The sequence below is a fragment of the Macrobrachium nipponense genome, chromosome 35 (genome assembly GCF_015104395.2).
Source record: "Macrobrachium nipponense isolate FS-2020 chromosome 35, ASM1510439v2, whole genome shotgun sequence".
Lineage (NCBI taxonomy): Eukaryota > Metazoa > Arthropoda > Malacostraca > Decapoda > Palaemonidae > Macrobrachium > Macrobrachium nipponense.
The window spans coordinates 37,954,632-37,976,592 of record NC_061096.1 but is presented as its reverse complement, the minus strand read 5'-3'; the positions used below and the strand labels follow the sequence as shown (position 1 = coordinate 37,976,592).

The following is a 21,961-nucleotide window of genomic DNA, read 5'->3' as shown; positions in this document are numbered from 1 at the left end:
AAGTCATACAGTGGCTTTCTTCTAATATCGTCACCCACGACCCATCAGCAACAAAGCCAAAATTGCTGCAGATTGCAAAAGTGTCACAAAGAAAACGAGGTATGTGATAGATGAGATAGCCCGTGCAAATGGTCATGATGTGCTCAGACTGCCACCATATTATTGTCAGTTTAACCCCATAGAACTTATATGGGCTCAATAAAGGGGGATATCAGAAAAAATAACTCTAAGCAAAATCAATCTTTGAAACTGTTGAGCAGCTTACGAGACTGGCGATAGACAAAGTTACAACAGAAGACTGGAAGAAATGTTTTCACCACGTTAAGAAATTAGAAGATGATTATAGGAGGAAAGATGTTGCTAGAGAGCATGTTTGAAAGTTTTGTTATTGACAGTTGGAGATGACGACCAAACTGACAGTGATGATATTGATATTAGGGAGGATGACACTGACAGATGATGATATATATCAATGATTTTCCATTATTATTATTTTTTTTTTTTTTTTTTTTTTAAGTTGAAGACCTAACATGTTTCTATAGTTTTCCATTTTTTAGATAGGCAATTTCATAACTACAGTATATCCATATGAGTTTCCTTTTTTTAATATAATGGCATAACAATGTACATGTCTGTTTATAAATTCTTTTTACTTGGTTTTAATAGAAAAGGGATATCAATGTATCTTTATAGTTTCCCATTCTTTTTGTTCCAATATGTAATGACATGACTATGTATATATGCACGATTTTCCTTTATTTATTTTTTAAATAATGATGACGTAAGAAAATTTGTAAAATTTTAATTTCTTTTTTGTTCATATCGATAGCCTAATGACATACCAATGTAAGCCTACAGTGTATGACTTTCTTTTGTGTTTATGACATAATATATCTGCATGAATTTCCATTCTTTTTGTATAAAAAGATGATGATATAACAGTCTTCTGATTAGTCTCATTATCCTACATGTACTATATCATATATATATATATATATATATATATATATATATATATATATATATATATATATACGTATATACAATTATGCAGGGCTGTGGGAACGGTTACGGGAGCTATTCTAACTCAGGTATGAATTAAGTGATTCAAGAATAATCAACTACCTCAGGAGAAAACTAAGCAAATTTTTCCTAAACACTTGGTTGTAGACATGTTTAAAGTGTAACATGTATATAAAGGAGATAAACATTCTGGTGTAAGAGTAACTCAAGCAATTCTGAAAAAGACAGTATATTATATTCGTTACATCGTCAACAAATTTTATGGTAAGAAATAAACATTTGTACTTTTGTTTATTGAGTGAACATATGAAAACCATAAGCTTTTGATGTTATTGGCCAGAGAAACAAGTTCTGTTATTTATCAGTGAGCCTCATAAAGCATGTACATTTCTCACTTAGACTAAATTGAAGCCAACACCCAGATGCATCCATCTGATTTACTTTCTTTTTTTTATCAGATATGTCCAGAAATACGGACATATATAATATTTTAATAAAAATGTTCGAAAGTCATAATGGGAATTCTATGCATTTATTTATAGAAAATGTAATGACATAATAATTTGGTAAATACATAGTCTCGAAACTGCAAACTTCTCATATCGCCAATTGGCAACTGCCAACAGCTCTATCTGAGAGGACCACCCCACGATATCTTGCGTCTCTCGGCAGTCGGCACTACTGTCAAACCGAGTCAAGCACGAATGCAACATAGTAAGACATATTCTTCATTTTCTCTTTACATATTACACGCATTTAAAATCTGAAAGCACCAGCGTATTCAGGGTGATTTTATTGTTTTAAAACACAAGATTTCATTTATCTTGATCTCGTGAATTATGCAAAATCCGATGATGAATAAAAACAGGTATCAAGAATGAAATGTTTCTCCCTTCACTTCTACTCGTTGTAATTCCTTTGTATTTTAACTTTATTGATTTCAGAAAAGATTATTTAATTGTACATTTTAATATGAATTCTTTTAGTTTGACCAAAAACCTTCCTATCTTTTGTAAAACGTGAGATAAATGAAGAAATATAAACATATTGCTAGTTTTCTAAGCTACAAACGAAAATATGACCCACTGAGCGAGCGTCTGCCTCCCGCTACCAGCCAATCAGAGCCGCCAAACAAACCGTCTCGTAGGCACAAGAATCTCCCTAAATGAATCGACTATACACACACACACACGCACTCACACACACACACACACACACACACATATATATATATATATATATTATATATATATATATATATATATATATATATATTCTCAGGAAACAAATAATTTGATTTCGACGGAGGGAGAGTTAATAACACACTTGAAGGGCCTTGTCGCCGAAGAGTAGCTTTACCTGTTAAGTACTTTCCCGCCAAGGGGACATGGTACTTTCGCCACAAATTTCAATTCATCGCAGATTTTATCTTTTCTGGCAAATGACGCAATTCTGATTTGTACCTAAATTATTCTATAATACGTTGCGAACAAGTTGTATTGTAGTATTCTCAAAATATTTTAATTATTTTATTAAATACATATTTGAATATTGTAGTTACCAACTCAATCAGTCAGTCAATCAATCGATATATATATATATGATATATATATATATATATATATATATACACACACACACACATATATATATAACTATATAATATATATATAAAGAGAGAGAGAGAGAGAGAGAGAGCAATGGCGTATCTAGAAATCTTTCATTGGTGGGGGCCCACTTAGGATTACCATATTTACATGTAACATGTAAACACAATAGGTACAAATATATCAATATTTATATATGTATGCAGACAAATATAGTTGTTGATTTTGTTGTTGCAAAGTTTTTGTGGTTGTTGAAATAATCATTAACTAAGCAAATATTTGCCTCTATTAATAATGATTTATGAAAAAAAACAATGTTCTATTATTTATTTCCATGGGGTGAAGGCACGTTACCAGGTGCCCCCATAAGTCCGCCACTGAAAGAGAGAGAGAGAGAGAGAGATGTTTGAAGATCGATCGCTTTGCACTGAGCACACCAAATTCAGATCAATGCTTCAAGTCTACAGATGTCAATCAGCTGGAGGTCTGACGAGATGACTGTTTAAACTTTTTTTTTTTTTAATCATTCATTTCCATGTCATCTTTATGATAGTCACTAACAGTCTTACTACATTATCGTATGCTTGCATTGCAAACTTTGACGAGTAAAATACAGCATTGACTTACAGCATAGAGCTGTAGAGCCCATGCTACAACACATTTAAATCTGTATAAAACCGGACAGATAAATAATGATAGTTCAAGACCCCCACTGTAGCAATATCACTCATAATGTATTTATTATACCTTGCATACTTATTATCAAGTGACTGACAGTCTGCCGTTCCAAAAGCAATGTAGCTCTATTTTGCGACCTATCCTCTGAGTATTTTAAGTTAGTGTGCCATTTATCTTTCTCCCGAATATTGCATGATATTTTTTTTTTTTACTGAATTCTGTTGTTATTTCTGAGACGTTTGATTTATAGAGTAACTTCCCAAGTGACCATACAATAGGGTGGGTTTGTCCCCTCCGTTCTCTTTAAAAAATAAAAATAATTAAATAAAATTTTTCTTCAGAACACCTTGAAAATATTCCTCGATGTATTTTTAGTCTATTTTGCATAATTCACAATTTTCTTATATATATATATATATATATATATATTATATATATATATATATATACATTTATAGAGTTACCATTCTTATTTCTTTGGTTGATTTCATAGTTACGTATCTTTCAAACATATTTAATATCTAAACTACACTTCCTTAAAGGAGAGCTGGTTAAAAAATTTCTTCATACATTTCAACTTTAACTACCATAGACACTCCAAGTTCCCTCCCCAACTCTTGGACATATCCTTTTGTCATTCATGACTTTCATCCTGCCATCATTCTTTATCGTTTCTCCCAAATACCCACTTCAACCAGTCGCTTCTATTTTCCACCATCCATATTAATATTTATTGTATCATCTTCCTGGTTAGCATATCGTAACTTTATCCTTCCTTTCATTTGCACTCAACTTTAACCTTGTTTAAAGTCTTCCAGATCCATTTTTCTGGTCATTGTAGTTTCTCTTTATTATCCCCAATCAGATGATGGTGTTTTAATCAGCAAAACCCTACACAATTACTGCACTTGATAAATAGAATCCATCATCTTACAATAAAGGGCGTTATGTCTGTCTGTCCATCTGTCACTCAATCACGGCCAAACGGCTGGTCCAATGGGTTGACAGGGTTATAGTGGGGACCCATAAGATGATTTATGATGGGGGTTCCTCCTACCTCCCTCCCCTCCGAAGGGGGTGGGGGTGAGAAAGGATTCCCTGAAACGGAGCTGGTTCTGTCCGTAGACTTAGTTACTATACGAATGTTCATGCATAATTTCTGTATACATGTTTGCTAGAGTATCTAATGATGACAGAGTATGTACAAGAGATGGAATAATACTAGATATCTTTCAAATATGTATGAGCAAATATATTGACTACAGGTTCTTTTAAGTGTGGATTTATTGAAAGAATGGAAACGTGCAAATAGAATAAGGTGCAGTCTGAATGTGAATTTTGGAAATCAAATATGCTAAAACTGCTTTCAAAAACATTATATATGACTCTAGATCTGTATTGCGCTCGGACATAAATCCTGGTATACAGTGATTCAATGAGAACAAAACTTCGAGAAGAACATTAGGAATAAGAAAGCGAGCCAGGGTAAGAAACTACTACTAGAGTAATAACGTAAGTTGAATACGTAAATGAGATGATTAATGATTTGAGGCTAGGCTTTTGTGGACAGTCAGTGACGAATGACTCCCAGACCTACTTGGATGGGAAATAAGGGCGGGAGGTTGCGATGAGGGGAGATTTGAGAAAAGTAACGCACAGGAGAAGCTTGCATGTATAATTTCACAGACACCTTTTATGCCACACGACGGTGGAGGCTATGTTGATGATGTCACATACGTACGTGTGTGTTTCTCCTAGAATTTAAGAAATTTTTAAGCCTTTCGCAATTACTCCACTACCTTTTTAATTACCGTTAAACAAACAAATTACAAAGATGTTTATTATAAAGAGGGGAAAAACAAGTTCACAACGTAATTGTGTTGACGTTAATCTTATAAGCAGCTTATATAATATTTTACAAACAATATTCGAAGGAGAAGGTTCTTGACGTCAACACAATTGTTGTTGTCATAATAAGAGATATGGCTTTTCGTGCACGATTTTGGTTGGTGCTCGTAGTTGACGTCACCGTCATTCGTTTGTTGTCATTTGACTTTGGACTTTTGGTATTATTCGGAAATCTCAATTAATTCAGAACATCATTGTTATTTTCGTATAAAAAACTAATTTTTAATTAAATATTTTCAAAATGAATAAATCTTTTAATTATAGGTGGAGGCCAAATTCGAAATTACACACAAATATAATTTATTCAAAAGAATCGAAGAAGTTACTAGTGGCGGCAAAACATTTATACATTACCTATGATTTTATATGTAATGATATTTTTGCATGAAACATAATAACTCATAGATGTACTACAAACTTTATTCATCATATAAAATGCAAGTAAATGTTTTTTCTGTAATGTTTAGAGGTTTCCTATTATCATGAAATATAATGTGTAAGAAAATAATTTTCATTTAACTTTCTTTCCGTTAACAGTTATATCCATCGTATTTGCATATAACTCTAATTGTTTTTTGATTTAAGTTATCAGTTTGCATTCGTAATAAACTTCGTAATATTGGAGGCTACAGTACAAATGTATACACGCTTTAATTTTATTTGCATGATACTAACCGTCCAAACAGTTTTTCTGTTTTAAAGAAATTAGTGCAAACTATGTGGGCACAAATTAAGTGCAATAAATATTTCTATGGTAACCTAGTTTTGAATATGAAATTAAATTATTTTCATGTTTGAAGCGGAAATTTTATTGTAAATCGAATAAATCTTCCATAAGGAAGAAAGGGAAAGCCTCAAAAGTTAGCTATGTCTTCTCTTCTCATCTGTCAAAGTCTGAGATGCGTGTACTAAGAGGTTAGGGCTGTACTCCAGGATCAGATAAAAACACCGGACATCATGGGTAAATTATAAACTGTTTCTGCATGTGTTACATTTTATATGTAATTTTCGTAAATACCATTATCGGAAACTCTTATATTTAATTTTTGTTGCAAGAACAGCGTGAAATTGAACTGAAACTGAATAACTTAACCGATTCAGGGTATGCCTGTGGCCGGCAAAGTCTAGGTATACCTACCTAGCTAGCTAGTGGGACGTATTGCATAGGAAATGATTTTGTCTTGTCAATATCCACTGCTTGGTCTTAGCCTCAGTAAGTGTTATGTTATTACTGAAATTTGTAAAAGGGACAATCTTTAAGTTACATATTCTCAATTAGCTACTACCTAGTATGTAAGTAACCTTAATTGCAGACCTAGAGTAGCTACTAGTAGACCACTTGTAACCTCAACCGTAGCTGATGTTCGGCACGACCAGGCTAACTGCACTGCTTTGTATGGATTTTTTAAGGCAATTATTGGTAAACAGGTACTAGCCTGTTAACAATCTTATTAGCCTATTCATTCTGCAACGAAGGAAATATGGAATTTTTTATCAAAGGGGATATTTTGCCTTATCACAGCAGGCTAGCCTATGTATTTGACTCTAATCTGTTTTTTCCTATCTGTCCATCCGCCTGTGGTGGTCGCGCATGTGTCCCGGGCATTAAATAGTTACGCTATATGTAAGTTTTAGGTACATACCTAAAAGGATATCTTGGTGTACATTTGCAACTGAAAAGTGTTTTGATAATTTACTATATGCAAATTACACCATTAATATTCAAAATAGGATTTGATTTAAAGCCTGGGACGCAGTGTTACCATGTGCAAAAGCCACAGGCGGATGGACAGATGGAAAAAAACAGAGTATATATAGGTAGGTAGATCTAGCTATATTAGGTAGGTACTATTCCGCGGCGGCCTAGACTATGGCAGTTGCGACTTTTCTATGCAGTTTAACCTCAAGAATTTTAAGTAATATTTATTCGGACGACTGTAATTAACCCCCAGGGGATCGTACTAAACACGGCAAATACATTTGACGCCCCAATTCCTGGTGGCTTTTGTATTCGCGGGGACGAACGATGTGGAATGCTTACTATATAGAAATACCTTTGACTACTCTAGTAGCTAGCTACTAGGTATTTAGCCAGGATTTCCGGTGCACATGCGCTGTCAATCACTGCCAAAAGTGACGTAATCACAAATGTATCCGAAGTGTTTCACGCCATTTAAAATCAGCGACGACGTCATTTTGAGTTCTACTGTTAGAGAAAGATGGTTCCTCTGATAGACGATGAATTTTCATCTTAAATTATGCCATTAGGTAGGCATATTTCATAATTTAGGAAAAAACACTTAATTTGAGAGGAACATAGAGGTCATGGTGTGCTGCCAGGATGGGTGGGCCACAACCCTTGACTGATGTGCATATTAGCGAATTCAAGTACTATTTCAGGAAGGTGCTGCATTCCGGGATCAGTGGCTGCTATGTTGCCGCTCAGTCATTTATATTACTAGATCCAATAACTTTTTGGCTAATTCCTAGTTCATGATGTGGGGCCTAGTAGTTAGTATACTAGACATACTGTCTAGTACTAAAATAGCTCGGCTTTACGGCGCTGTAGACCTAGGCCTACCCTACCTAGGCAATCGGCAGAGTCATTTCGCTTACGATCACAGATAAGTTAGGCTAGCCAGCTTGTTGCCAACTAAATATATAGTATGTCTATTAATAGGCCTAAAAATGTACGGGGAAGGCTGCTGGTAGTGTCTATGATGCCCTACATGGTATATAGATAAGGTATCTGATTTTTTTATTTCACTTCATGACTTTAAGCGAATCCTGTACATCATTTGTTTTCACTGTCTAATTCTAGCAAAATTCCACATGATTTCTTGCCAGTTCACAACTTTATAACAAAAGCAAGCAAAATGAAAGCTGTGTGCACATCCCATTTATGCGACTAGAAACCAAAGTTTGAAAATAATTGACTACAAGTGCACCAGAAATGCCAGCTAAACAGTCAAATATGCAGCCTGCCGTGACACAGTAAAATATCCACAGCCTTTTTTTTTTTTTTTATAGTTTTAGATGTGATATGATGTACAAGGTATTTAGTTTCTCATTTCTCATCAAATCCATGAACCATGTCCGATTGTTTATCTCATGTTTTTTTCACGTTCAACCCTTAGGCGGCTGTTGGTGAAACTACTGATTTTTTTTTTCCACTCACCTCTATATAACTGTTGTGGAATATTCCCTTAAGAAACCTGGGTTTTTATGGTGGGGGAAACCCAAAAACAAGTGAATTGTCCCAATTACCTTGTTACTAAGCTCAGTAATTGGACAAACTTTCACGGAGTGTATAGCCATATAGAAGACATTGGGTTTTTATGTACATATAGGGAAAATTCAAATTAAGCCTAGCTATTGCTTTATTGGTGCAGCAGATATTGAGCCAGAGAAGTTGGTTGTTTATGACTATTGTGTCTAATTAATTCCTGTTTCAAGAGTAACTGTGGGCACCTTACCAAGTTAGCAGCTTACGCTTCTTGTAAACATCCCCAAACTTGATTGCTTGAAACCTATAGCACATTGTCCGTATTCAGACACCGACTACTAAGGCTGTTACATGTAGTAGCACTGTTAACACGGTTAATATGCATGAAAGTTTATGAAACTTGTTATCATTAACCTATACAGTACGTCAATGAGACCTCTCTCAATAATAGGATACACTATACTGTGAATAAACTAAAACATTTGTGAATCACTGTTATATGCAGGGAAGTCCATACATTTTAATCAGGAGAACATAGTTGAGTGGGTGTTACCCCACCACTCACTCATCTGCCACAATTACCTACCTCGTTATAAGTTACAATGAGCATTTTTAGCTGTGGTCAGGAATATTTGTGTTTACATAAAAGATTTAAGAGTTTTACATCTTGGGAAAATGCTAGATAAAAAATTATGCTGTTTTAGGCAATTTTGTATCAGTTTTACAGTCTGATTTGTTTTGTGCAAAATAGTACCCTTCAGAATAAAGTATTTAATGTTACTGGTACCCATAGCACCAAAAATAACTAGAGTACAAGAGTCAAGACAGGGTACAATTCCTTCATTCTTCTGGCTTATACTATAAGGGCTAGAGGCGTGAGACACTGGCCTAGGGCTTGATGACAGCAATTATAAATGTGAAGTTCATCACCCTTAGACAAAAAATAGTTTTATACATTCAACTTCCCTGGCAGATATATACTTAGCTATAGACTCCGTCGTCCCCGACAGAAATTCGAATTTCGCGGCACACGCTACAGGTAGGTCAGGTGATCTACCGCCACTGCTGCTGGGTGGCAGAACTAGGAACCATCCCATTTTCTAAAACAGATTTGCTCTGTCGAGGGTAGCCATAACATCGTTGTTGTTACCTCCTGACTTGGATTTCGTTTTTCATCGCTGTTGATCTTCTGGACTGTCTTTTTGGTGACGTATTTGGATCTGGTGGTGGCATACGCTTTTGTGGAACGTTTTTTGGATTTTGGCTTTGGATTTTGCTCAAAAATGTCTGATTCTAGCTGCGAAGTTAGAAGATGTATGAATGAGGGTTGTTTGGTGAGGCTACCGAAAGTGTCGTTAGATCCTCACAAGGTATGCAAGAAGTGTAGGGGATATGAATGCACGAGAAATAACACGTGTGATGAATGTGTGAATATGGATGAGGAAGGATGGAAGAAACTAGATTCCTACTTAAGGAAACTAGAGAGAGATAGGGTTAGAAAGGCTGTCTCTAGAAGTATGAGTAGATCACGCTCTAACGAGCCAGTTAGTATAACTAACCCCCAAGTAATTGCTTCCTCACATGCAGTATCACCCTCTCCCGTAGCAGATGTTGCAAGTTCTGCTACGGAGATTGCAAATCTTAAGACCGCATTAAGAAGGATGGAGCTTGAAATGCAAGCTCTTAAAGGTAAGAATGTGGAAAGTGACATAAGTGTCCCCAGTGTAGTGGAGGGTGCGTCTGATCGGCTCTGTCTCGCTCCCAGACCTAGACCTCTTCCAAGCTCCCAGGCCCAGAGGAGAAGGAATGTCGACAGTCGTACGGAGGTTACGGAGAATCCTCACCGGTCAGGCGTCCCCTCGGCAGAATCTGTAGCGTCCCAGACTGCCAAGGATCGCCATTGGAAAGGCATCCTGAAAGAGTGCTTTTCGTCATCCGATTCGTCTCCTCGAAGAAGTGGATGGACTTCCAACGAATTGTCGCGTCCGATCAAGAGGAGTTGGAAAGCTCCGACGTTGGACTCGAGCCCGGAACGTTTTCCGGACGATCTCCCTACGAGAGGAAAAGAGCCAAAAGGACAATATCTCGATCTCCTACACCTTCCAGAGCGCATTCTCCTATTCATGACAAAGAGAAGGAAGAAACAGCGACGGACATCCTACGTAAAATGCAGGAGCAGATTTCCTCTTTAGTAGGAGTATTGAGAAAAGACCTCCCGAGGAAAAAGGACGATTTTCTTCCGGTTAAGAGATCTCGTCCGAAGGGCGTTCCGGACTCCAGACTTATCCCCTCTACTCCTCGTACGAGTACAGAGAGGAATAAAGAAAGGATGAAAACTCATAGAATTGAGACGCAACATACGTACAATGACGAAGAGTCCGAGTCGGACAGAACCACCCACCCGGCGCTCGGCGCCAGAATTGGACTACTCGGACGGGGAAAAAGTGTCCTACGCGGACGGCGCCAACCAGACACCATTCGCCAGAAGCGGACAGCCCGGACAGGCAGATATGTCCTATGCGGACAACTATGTTCAAGCGATGCCTGCCTACCGCGGACAGCCGTGGCAAGGCGGACAGCCTGGATAGGAAAAAACGTCGTGCGCAGGCAACTCCGTCCGGGCGCCAGGAGCCAGAAGCGGACAAGACGGACAGGCAGAAGTGTCGTACTGGAATGACACCAGCCAAGCGCCAAGTTCCATATGTGGACAGCTCGGACAGACGACACAGTCCGAGACGGACAGATACGTCCAAGCGCATTGAAAGATTTTCTTCAAAAGAACAATACGGAGAAATCAACCAGGAAGAGTCTCTTTATGATTTGGACCAGGAACGGATTTCTCTGGACAGAGACGAAAGACGTCGCACAGGCGGCCGTCGTCCTGTTCACGATATGTCCGTTTCTGGTGAAAATCTGCCGCAAGCACAGCTGTCTCCTGAGAAGAATGCAAAATGTCGCACAGGCGGCCGTCATTCTTGTCAGGAGGGCTTAGATGATTATCGGGTTTTTTCTCAGGATCGGCATTCTCCCGACAGGGACACAAGATGTCGCACAGGCGGCCGTCGACCTTGTCGGGAAGCAGTTGATCCTGCGAAGAGTCCTTCACCTTGCGAGAAGAGACGTTCTCCCTCGGCTAATAATGATTCTCCGGTGGAACTTGCATTAGAAGATGTCTCTGACACCGAAGATCAAAAAGCGGCGGGGCTATCAGACTACAAAGCGTTGGCTGCGCTTTTACTCCAAGAATTTGGAGATTCATTGAGTCCTGCCGCTCCTCCTTCTCCTCGGTCGCTGTTCACGAGCGCGAAAACCGCAAAGTCGTCGTCCTTCTTGAAGATGCGGCCGACAATTTCCATGAAGAAGGCTTTGCAGTCTTTTGGAAATTGGCTTAACTCCAAGAAGGAGGCGGGAAAGACTGTCTTTACCTGCCCTCCCTCCAGACTTTCTGGGAGGAGAGGTATCTGGTATGAGACAGGCGAAGCAATGGGACTCGCCCTCCCAGTGACTGCAGAGGCAGATTTCTCAACGCTGGTGGACGCGTCAAGGAGACGCTCTCTTTCTTCAGCCAAGACAACTTGGGAATGTCTGAAATGGACCATCTCCTCAAGGGATTGTTCCATGTCTTGGAAGTTTTCAACTTTCTGGACTGGTCCCTTGGGTGATGGCCAAGAGGACACAAGACAATGAACAACTGAGCCCCGATATCCTTAATAGTATTTTGACTTGTATGGATAAAGCAGTGCAAGACGGATCGGGAGAAGTGGCCTCCCTTTTCGGGGCGGGAATACTTAAGAAGAGAACTGTATTCAGTTCTTTTCTTACGAAAGCTGTCTCTCCGGCACAGAGGTCGTCCCTTCTGTACGCTCCTCTGTCTAACCAGCTTTTCCCTTCTCAGTTAGTGAAAGATATTTCTCACTCACTTACCGAGAAGGCGACACAGGACCTTCTGGTTCAATCAACCAAAAGGCCGAAGACAGCTGTTCCTGCCACGAAGGGGGAGACACGGGTCCCGAAGCCGCCCTTTCGAGGGAGTTCATCTTCGAGATCCTCCTTTAAGAAGAGAGGAGCAGAAAGAAGAGGTAGGGCTTCTGCCTTTAGACCTACCAAGAAAAGCAAATGAACCTCAAGTCCTCCAAACACCAGTAGGCGCCAGACTACTGAATTTTGCAGAAGAATGGACGTCGAGAGGGGCGGACAACTGGTCCCTCTCAATTGTGAGGAGAGGATATCTCATCCCCTTCAGGGACAGACCTCCTTGACGTCTATTCCGAGAGAACTGTCGGCTAAGTACGCGGACCCTGTCAAGAGGAAGATCCTTCTGCAATTAGTAGAACAAATGTTGGACAAGGAGGCCATAGAATTAGTACCGGATCCACACTCTCAGGGCTTTTACAATCGACTGTTCCTAGTTCCGAAAGCCTCGGGAGGGTGGAGACCTGTCCTGGATGTGAGCGCACTGAACCGATTCTTAGAAAAACAGAAGTTCTCTATGGAAACATCCAAATCGGTGCTAGCGGCTCTGCGTCCAGGAGATTGGATGGCCTCCTTGGATCTACAAGACGCATATTTTCACGTCCCTCTTCATCCGTCATCGAGGAAATATCTACGATTCATGATGCAGGGAAGGGTCTTTCAATTCAGGGCCATGTGCTTCGGCCTGTCTATGGCTTCTCAAGTGTTCACCAACCTTATGAGGAACGTAGCACGGTGGCTTCATCTGGAGGGGGTGAACATATCCCTCTATCTGGACGACTGGCTAATAAGGGCCAAGTCAAAACAACAATGTTTGGAGGACTTAGAAACGAAGTTGAATCTCGTTCGCTCACACTCGGACTGCTCGTGAACCTCGAGAAGTCTCAGATGGTCCCCAGCCAAGACCATTGTCTATCTGGGGATTCAGATGGATTCTCGGGGTTTTCGAGCATTTCCATCGCAAGACAGAATTGCTCGAGGCTTGGAGAAAATATCAAACTTCTTAGGGAAAGAACGAAGCTCAGCGAGGGAATGGTTAAGTCTTCTGGGCACCCTTTCGTCGCTGGAGCAGTTCGTTTCCCTAGGGAGGCTCAATCTGAGACCTCTGCAATTTTACCTGCAAAGAATGTGGGACAGAAAGAAAGGGGATCTTTCGGATCAGTTTCCCATTCTTCAAGAAATAAAATTAGACCTGAGGTGGTGGTTAACCCCGCTTCAGAAGAACGAAGGCATATCCCTTGCGATTCGGAACCCTCTCCTAGTGTTGTTTTCCGACGCCTCGGAAACGGGAGGGGATGGGAGCAAACTCTAGAAAGAAGGAAGTGTCAGGAACCTGGACAGGAGAACAGGTGTCCTGGCATATAAATGTAAAAGAACTTATGGCAGTTCATCTAGCCTTGAAATACTTCGAGTCGGAGGTCAGAGGCGTGGTAGTCCAGGTAAATTCGGACAATACCACGGCTCTGGCTTACATCCGAAAACAGGGGGGGACTCACTCGCTTACACTATACAAGGTATCGAGAGACCTCTTGATATGGGTAGAGGAACGAGGCACTGTATTGCTGACGAGGTTTGTACAAGGGACAAAAAATGTCAGAGCAGACAGACTCAGCAGGAAGAACCAGGTCCTTCCAACAGAGTGGACCCTACACTCCGAAGTCTGCCGAAAGCTCTGGTCTCTCTGGGGGAAGCCTCAGATAGATCTGTTCGCCACGTTTCTCTCCAGAAGGATAGAAAACTTTTGCTCCATTGTAGAAGATCCAAGAGCAATAGCGATAGATGCTTTTCTCATGGACTGGTCGGGCATAGATGCCTACGCTTTTCCCCCGTTCAAGATTCTGGGGAAGTGTTAAGAAAGTTCCGTTCCTCAGAGGCGACGAAACTGACTCTAATCGCCCCATATTGGCCCGCTCGAGATTGGTTCACAGAGGTACTGGAATGGACGGTGGACTTCCCCAGATCTCTTCCCATGAGGACAGATCTGCTCAAACAACCCCACTTCGAGAGATATCACGGAAACATCCACGCTCTCTCCCTGACTGCCTTTCGACTATCGAAAGACTTGTCAGAGCGAGAGGCTTTTCGCAAAAAGCTGCAAGCGCAATTGCCAGAGCCCGCATGTCCCTCTACTCTGCGGGTCTATCAATCGAAGTGGGAAGTCTTCCGTAGATGGTGTAGGTCGAAGAAGCTGTCCTCTTCCGATACCTCTGTGACCGAAATTGCTGATTTCCTTATCTCTTCTTAGAGAGGAATCACGTTTAGCTGTTTCTACCATAAAAGGTTATAGAAGTATGCTCTCGGCTGTATTTAGAAACAGGGGCCTTAACATAGAAGACAATAAGGATCTCCATGATTTGATAAGATCCTTTGGTACTACAAAGTCTAAATCCTTTATCACTCCAAGTTGGAACCTAGATGTGGTCCTCCAGTTTCTCTCTTCGAATACTTTCGAACCACCTGATAAGGCATCCTTTAGGGACCTCTCGAGGAAGTGCATTTTTCTCTTGACCCTCGCGACGGCCAAGAGGGTCAGTGAGATACATGCATTAGACTCTCGGGTAGGTTTTAGAGGAGATTCTGCTGTTGTCTCTTTCCAACCTTTGTTTTTGGCCCAAGAATGAGAATCCTTCTAACCCTTGGCCCAGAAGTTTTGAAATCAAGGGCCTCTCTCCCCTTGTGGGTAGAGAAACAGAACGGTCTCTCTGTCCGGTCAGAGCACTGAAGTTTTATCTGAAGAGAAAGAGTCAACTTCAAGGTTGTAATCAGAGCCTATGGTGCGCGGTAAGGAACCCGAAGAGGCAAATGTCGAAGAACGCATTAGCATTCTTCGTAAGAAATGTGATAACGGAGGCTCACATGAAATGCCAAGAGGAAACATTTAAGCTGCTTAGGGTTAGAGCACAAGAAGTCCGTGCAATTGCAACTTCCCTAGCCTTTAATAGAAATATGTCAATGAAAGACATATTAGCAGCAACATATTGGAGATGCAACTCGGTATTTGCCTCCCACTACTTAAAAGACGTCAGAGTGACTTATGAAAAGTGTTTTTCTCTTGGACCTTATGTATCAGCGGATACCGTGCTGGGACAGGGAGCTGGTACTGATCCTTAAATAATATTGTTTTTAACTAAAAGATTGTTTGGTTTTGAGTTTTTTATGGTCGTTTGAAAGGATATTGGGGGATAACTCCTTTCAATCGTAGTACTTAACCCCGGCCCCGGTATTAGGATCAGGTGATCTGGATCGGTGTTATGCTCCCTTAATGATGCCATATGGCAAGGTGTTTTGTCATGTAAGTGGATAGGACCCCATTGACAAAGATCCTTTGGTTCTGTCGAGTAAGTGGATAAGACCCCATCGACAGACCATCAAGAATTCTTAGCATGAGGTCACTACCTCGCTGAGGCTCTTGAGGCGATGTAAGCTCCTAGGCAGTAGCCATGAAGTCTTTCGCCGACACAGGTAGGAACCAAGGTTTCTTATATTTTTGTTACCTACAACGTATGTTGTTCCCTGTCTATTCAGTAATTAGCTGTCTCTTACCCTCCGCCAAAGGTGCCAATCAGCTAAGTATATATCTGCCAGGGAAGTTGAATGTATAAAAATGATATTGTCATGATACAATAAAGTTTTATACATACTTACCTGGCAGATATATACTATTAAATGGCCCACCCAGCCTCCCCTCAGGAGACAGGTGGAAGAGCAAATCTGTTTTAGAAAATGGGATCAGGATGGTTCCTAGTTCTGCCACCCAGCAGCAGTGGCGGTAGATCACCTGACCTACCTGTAGCGTGTGCCGCGAAATTCGAATTTCTGTCGGGGATGACGGAGTCTATAGCTAAGTATATATCTGCCAGGTAAGTATGTATAAAACTTTATTGTATCATGACAATATCATATTACAGTGTATAGATATTTTAATACTTACATTAGTACGTGTACTGTATTTACTGAATTTCCAAAGGGCATTTTTTTGTGTGAAGATTTAATAGGATTAAACCAGAAGTGCTTGACTAAATTACAATCAGAAAACCTAATTGAATATTTGTGAATAGGTTGTTTTAGAATCGTTAATTTATTTCTGTGGAGTTGTGCTTCTAGGAAGCCAGTTTACTCAGCCAAAGAAGAAATTGTCTTTAATACAGTTTAAAAATATTGCAGGTATCAGTTATAAAGAATCCGAATATCGTAAGTACAGTACCAGAAAGAGGAAGTAAGTCAAATGTGCACAGTGCTTCACCTTAAAATATTCATAATTCACCTTTTGCCACCTATTGAATTTAAGCCTCATACTACAATGTTTGGGAATCTGCAAAATGCCAGTTTTTTTTTTTTTTTTTTTTTTTTTTTTTGTGTGCCTATGAAAGTATCATTTGCATATGAGGCGCCATGCAATGTTGTGCTCTGCAATTGTCTTTTGTTTTTTATCACCAGAGAGATTTCTTTTTTACTATATCTTTCTTTGTAGTGTGTTTTAAATAATTTGAACATGAATTGAGACTCGTCAAGTTTACTGCTGGAATTAACAAAGCTACCAGCAAATAAAGATTGCTTGAATCAAGTGAGGCTATGGGTCTTGTACTGTTGGTGAAAATATGTTGATTTTACTTGTGTTTTTTCTGAATTCCTTTTTTTAATTTCCATTAGTTTTTTTTTTTACCATGTACTATATATTATAAGCAAAATTAGACTTTTGGCATTGCATATTTTATTAATGGTACAAGGCTCTTCATTCACAAAAATCTGGAAAGGGTCATTGCACAAGTGTATTCTAATGCACACAGTGTAGTTATTACAGTATTGATTGTGCTTACATTATACTTATGCCTAAGCTTTAGCTAAATATTGCATTTTGTTATAAGACCAGATTTTTTAGTTATTGTATGTATTCTCTTGGGAAGAGAGAATTGATGAAGTACATATAGAAAATAATGATTGTTCCTACATGATACACAAACCCTTGTTCCTTTGCATTAGGAATTACTCTCAGCATAGGCTGGCATATGGCTGTTAAATTCTTGAACAAGATGGTTAGGCAGCAACTACCGTCTGGTAGGCAGGTTTTCTCCCTTTAATGTAGGGGCGAGACAGTGTATTCATTTGAAATTTACGCTTATGCTTTGGAAATTACTGAGGGGAACTTCAGAGGTTTGTTCTTTGTTTTTCCTCTAGTATTTCCTAGTCTCTTTCATCCTTCCGCTAGTTTATTGGACAAAGGGTGGGTTGCGTGTGATTTTGGTGTTTGAGGGATCTTCTTTCATTTCGGAGGGTAGTGCCTTTAGATGCGAGAGGATTATCCTTATTTTTTTATCATATTTTCTTTCTTTTAGAGGCTAATGGTCATGTTAGTTGATTACAGCTATAGATGGTAGGACATCTCTTCGTTTTGGCTATTCTAACCTCGGAATTGTACCTGTAACTCGTAGCATGGTGTAATATTGGTCCTTAAGAGTGTGTACTTTTCCCCTGCTGGAAATCATTAATTTGCCGCTGTTGTCCTGGAGTTTCCTCACTAGACAACGCCTTCACGGCTGCCCTATGACTATTAACACTACTTCTGCTGGTAAATGTGCCTCATCTTGTTGAAGAGGTCTTGCAGAATTTGGCGAACAAGAAGTTAAGGAAGAAGAGAGCTTGTCAAATGTTGTCATCTTCCTCTTCCTGATCACCATATTTTTCTCCAACCTGCTCCTCTTCAACTCCTAAGGCCGGAGAAGGAGAAGGTATTCTGGCCCTGCCCCAAGAAGTCTCGTCAAGTGACTTCTAAGGGTCTGCCTCCTTGAACTGAGGAGGCAGTTGGGTCTTCCGTTGTCTTGCCTGTTTCTTCGGGAACAAGAACTGTCACACTGTCCCCAGGGTCAAGCATGTCGGGAGCTGTAGAAGCGCAAACTCCGTTCGCACTTCTGCTGCTAGTCTTAGAGGCTCTGGCCCTAAGACTACTAGTTCCGTGTTGGGCGCTTGTTCACGAGATTCCCCAAGTGCACATAAATCTACGGATTCTCATGCATCTGATGTCGATGACGCCGAGTCCGCTGACTGTCATGACTCAGGCATAGAGTGGAAGAAAGAATTATTGAGTTGTGCAGGTGACTCACACCTTGCTGGTGATCAGGGTTAATGTGGTGGTCCCGCTGGACTGTGCATGCAGTGAGACCGGTAGGGGGTCCCCCGTTCAGTCCTTTTGAGAGGTTTGGCCTCAACGGGGACTAGGACGTGTTGGAGGATGGTACCGGCCCTCAACAGTCAGGTGCACGCTCAATTTCACCCAGGCCACAGTCACATTCGTGTGACCAACCGGACTCGCTGGCGGCAAACATTTCTCCTGCTGTGAGAGAGTTTCATATTGACCCTCCTCGGGAAAGCGTTTCTCCAGGGCGAGAGCACTCCTAGTCCTAGACTCGTGTCGCAGCCATCACCACAGGTTGATGGCTACCCATGACCCACTTCTGCTAGTTCTGCTGGCAAGGTGAGCGAGAGCGTCCAATTTTCCTCACCTATTCCCTCTACTTCCTGTGGCTACACTGGGAGGGGCGAGGTGAATAGGAGGGATCCTGCTGAGTGCCCTCCGCAGGATTCAGCATCGGGGACTACATTCCTGTTAGGATCTTCAGGTCCCACCAGATGTACGTCCACGTTATTGAGGAAGGATCTTCTGTCGATGACGGAGAGACCTCTCACAGTCTCAATACCTGATGTTTAGATTCTTTGGATTTGAATTGAACACTTGGAGGCTATGTTCTCCCTGGCTCTTCAGTCCTTTGGACAGATTTGAATTTGCAGTCCCTTGTAGGTTCTTGCGTTTTGGGAGCCTCGAGTGCATATTCTGTTGAATCATACTCACATTCCAGTCTTAATGTTTGCATATAGGACTGATTTTTATGCCTGTTCCTCCTCGATTTCTACAGGAGTCAAGGAGGCCCACCCGATTATCGTTTGATGACATTCGGGGGTCTCACCGAGAGCTTATTTTCTTTGGAACTTCTAGTACTCTCCGAGTGTTTTGCCTTCTATGGTCAGTAACCACTCTGGTGAGACAAGAATACCCGAAACAGTTGTAGGAAATGAATGCTTTGTTTGACAGAGTGAGAAGAGGGGGGAGGGGTGGGAGGGTTACATTGGGATGAATAAGGGGATAAGAGGAACTATAGAGTCTACTCCTCAGATTTTGAATATGAGAGACTGTTTTTGGTTCAATCTTAGGATCTTACCAAACATATGTCAATCTGTTCAGGATGGATAGCACTTAGAAGTTTGAACACCTCTCCAGTGCTACTGTTTTGGGAACAACCAGTTCGGCTTGAACTAGTTGTCATTGGTGTCATGTTATCACCATAGAAGTCTCCTTTCAGGACAGCTTTACCTTCGCTCTCTTCATTATAGAATGAAGGAGGTCTGCTTCCAGTCTTTATTCTTTGCTCTTGAATGAAGAAGAATTAGGCTGGAGTGCGGTTTACAGGAATACTAGTATGTTTTCCTTGTGACATGCATCTGTTAACAGTTGCACTCTGAGTAAAAGGCGCATATCTGTAAGTTAATTCTTCTGGTATGTGACCAAGACAAATAGTACCGTCTCTTAATTACCCTAATCTGAACTCAGGACAGCCTTTAGGGCCTCCCAAGAGTTTCCAGTTTGAATTTGAGATGACTAGTGGTATTGTTTGAGTTGTGCATTATCACCGAACAAAAGGGTTTCTTTCCCCCCTATTTTGGTTAAAATGCAGATAATTGAGTGTATCTTTTTTGTGCTCGATGGTTCTAAGCCAAACGCATTCCAACATGGAATGCACTACCAGGCAACTCAGTATAAGGAGTCGAGCGAGGGGCAGAGTACTGCCCTCTCTCTGAGATTTTGTTAATTTTACTATTGTTTCTCTTCTATCGAAGATTAACTGACAATTTGAATCTCTCTGCCTGGCCATCACAGACTTTGGTGTCAGGTTGACTCAGAATTCTCAAATAAGGCCCATGTCTCATGCTTCACATTTGCTGTTGCGAGAATTTTCAGACAGATATATCTCATTAGACTCTATATCATCTTTCTGTTTACCCCACAATATGTAACAGAAGTCTGTATTCTTCTGTTCCATCGCACCTGCCTCATCAGCCGCTGCAATGACGCAAAATGAGTTTCTTCAAACAATTTGAGTTTTGTCTTTTAATATACATTTTCTAATTTGTAAGGTGTTCAAGTATTCTTTGTTCACCCTGAATTGAAAATGAAAAATGGAAGACTTAGCCTGTTCCCTGCCTGACTAGCTCTGCTTCCAGAGTAGATAGAAAAGTTCCTCCCTGATCCAACCCACAAAAAGCAGTTCTTCAGGCAGTATAAGCCCTGTGTTTTCATTACTACTGAAAGACTCTCTCCATCTTGCAGGCACTGACTTTCTCGCTGAGCAGCGATGAAACAGTGGAATAACTTTTTCAGTCCTCTGTAAAACACCAGGGATTAGAGCTGTCTTTGCTGGTGGGTGTCATTGATGGAACTTTTTCTACGATCAGAATCGTTAGAGTTCTTTTCTCTACAATTCAACTGTGAAGAGACGTAGGTCCACATTCACCTCAGTCATTCACTAAGTAGTATTGTTTCTCCTTAGTTGAGATTCAACTACTGATGAGAAACTTCTCTGTCTTGCCATCACAGGGACCTCTGTCTTTAGAAGGCATTTGACTTTCATCCAATGTGCACATACTTTGTGAGAATCATCTCGTCTCTCAACATCGTTGGCGAAGAAGATAGAAGATTTGCATGGTTCATTCTCAACGTCACCCTTCAAAAGGCGGGGGTCATGTCGTGACTATGTCTCGGATGCGTAATCATTCAGCATCTGTTGACGAGTTCAAATCCTTCATGATCTCTGCGCTTTGGACTTTCTATTGGTAGATCCAGATCAGTCATTATACTTTGTCCTATTGGTGTGTTGCTGTACCTATGAAGGATGGACACCCTTCATTGAGTGTTGATTCCTTTATCCACTGCTGACTTCCAGTGCAGAAGTGCCCAACGAATGTCTTCCTCCGAGTCCTACGAGACCATGAGGGACTTCTCTGCAGTTGGATACATCCACTGTCTGCTCTCTCAGAGAGTAAGCAGTGCCAGTGGCTTGGTACTTTTCATTACTCCAAAGAATATGTCGGACCGGTCCCGGTCTCATCATGACCACATGTATATCTTTCATAATTTGGGTCTGCCCACAGGTCCTTGGATCCTCTTTTCCTTGGACTGCTGGTTGGGTGGTGGATGCTCACAAGCTGTGTTTGCTTACCTGGCTCCTTCAAGAGGACAAGTTGCATCTCGCCTATAGTGTGCGGTTCTAGAGGTAAGAAGGATGCGAGAGCAACTGACCTCTCCACCTTCCCCTCCTCGTCCTTCTACTCCTCTTCCTTCAGGTTGAGGATAGGATTCGAACTTACACTTGCTGGTTGGGTGTTTGATGCGGTAAGCTTGCACATCGAGTTTCCTTTCTATTTTTCTGAGCAGAATCATAGATGCAATCCTGCTCCTTTCTTTAGCAAAGGAAGGAAGGCGACTGGCAGTAATGCAAAC

General features: G+C 40.8%; 1 protein-coding gene across 4 annotated transcripts in view; it reads left to right on the top strand.

Moving 5' to 3' along the window:
• Positions 1-6,027: 6,027 nt before the first annotated feature.
• LOC135208649 (protein KRTCAP2 homolog) overlaps positions 6,028-21,961 on the top strand; it is a 45,819-nt gene continuing 29,885 nt past the window's right edge. The window contains exons 1-2 of one of the 4 annotated variants that reach the window (XM_064241041.1): positions 6,077-6,177; positions 16,579-16,605. In XM_064241041.1, the coding sequence (XP_064097111.1) occupies positions 6,174-6,177; positions 16,579-16,605 (31 nt within the window). In that variant the 5' untranslated portion in view covers positions 6,077-6,173. Of the gene's footprint in view, positions 6,178-6,371; positions 6,430-16,578; positions 16,606-21,961 lie in introns of those variants that run through there. The other 3 variants (XM_064241039.1, XM_064241042.1, XM_064241040.1) reach the window with 3 other exon arrangements.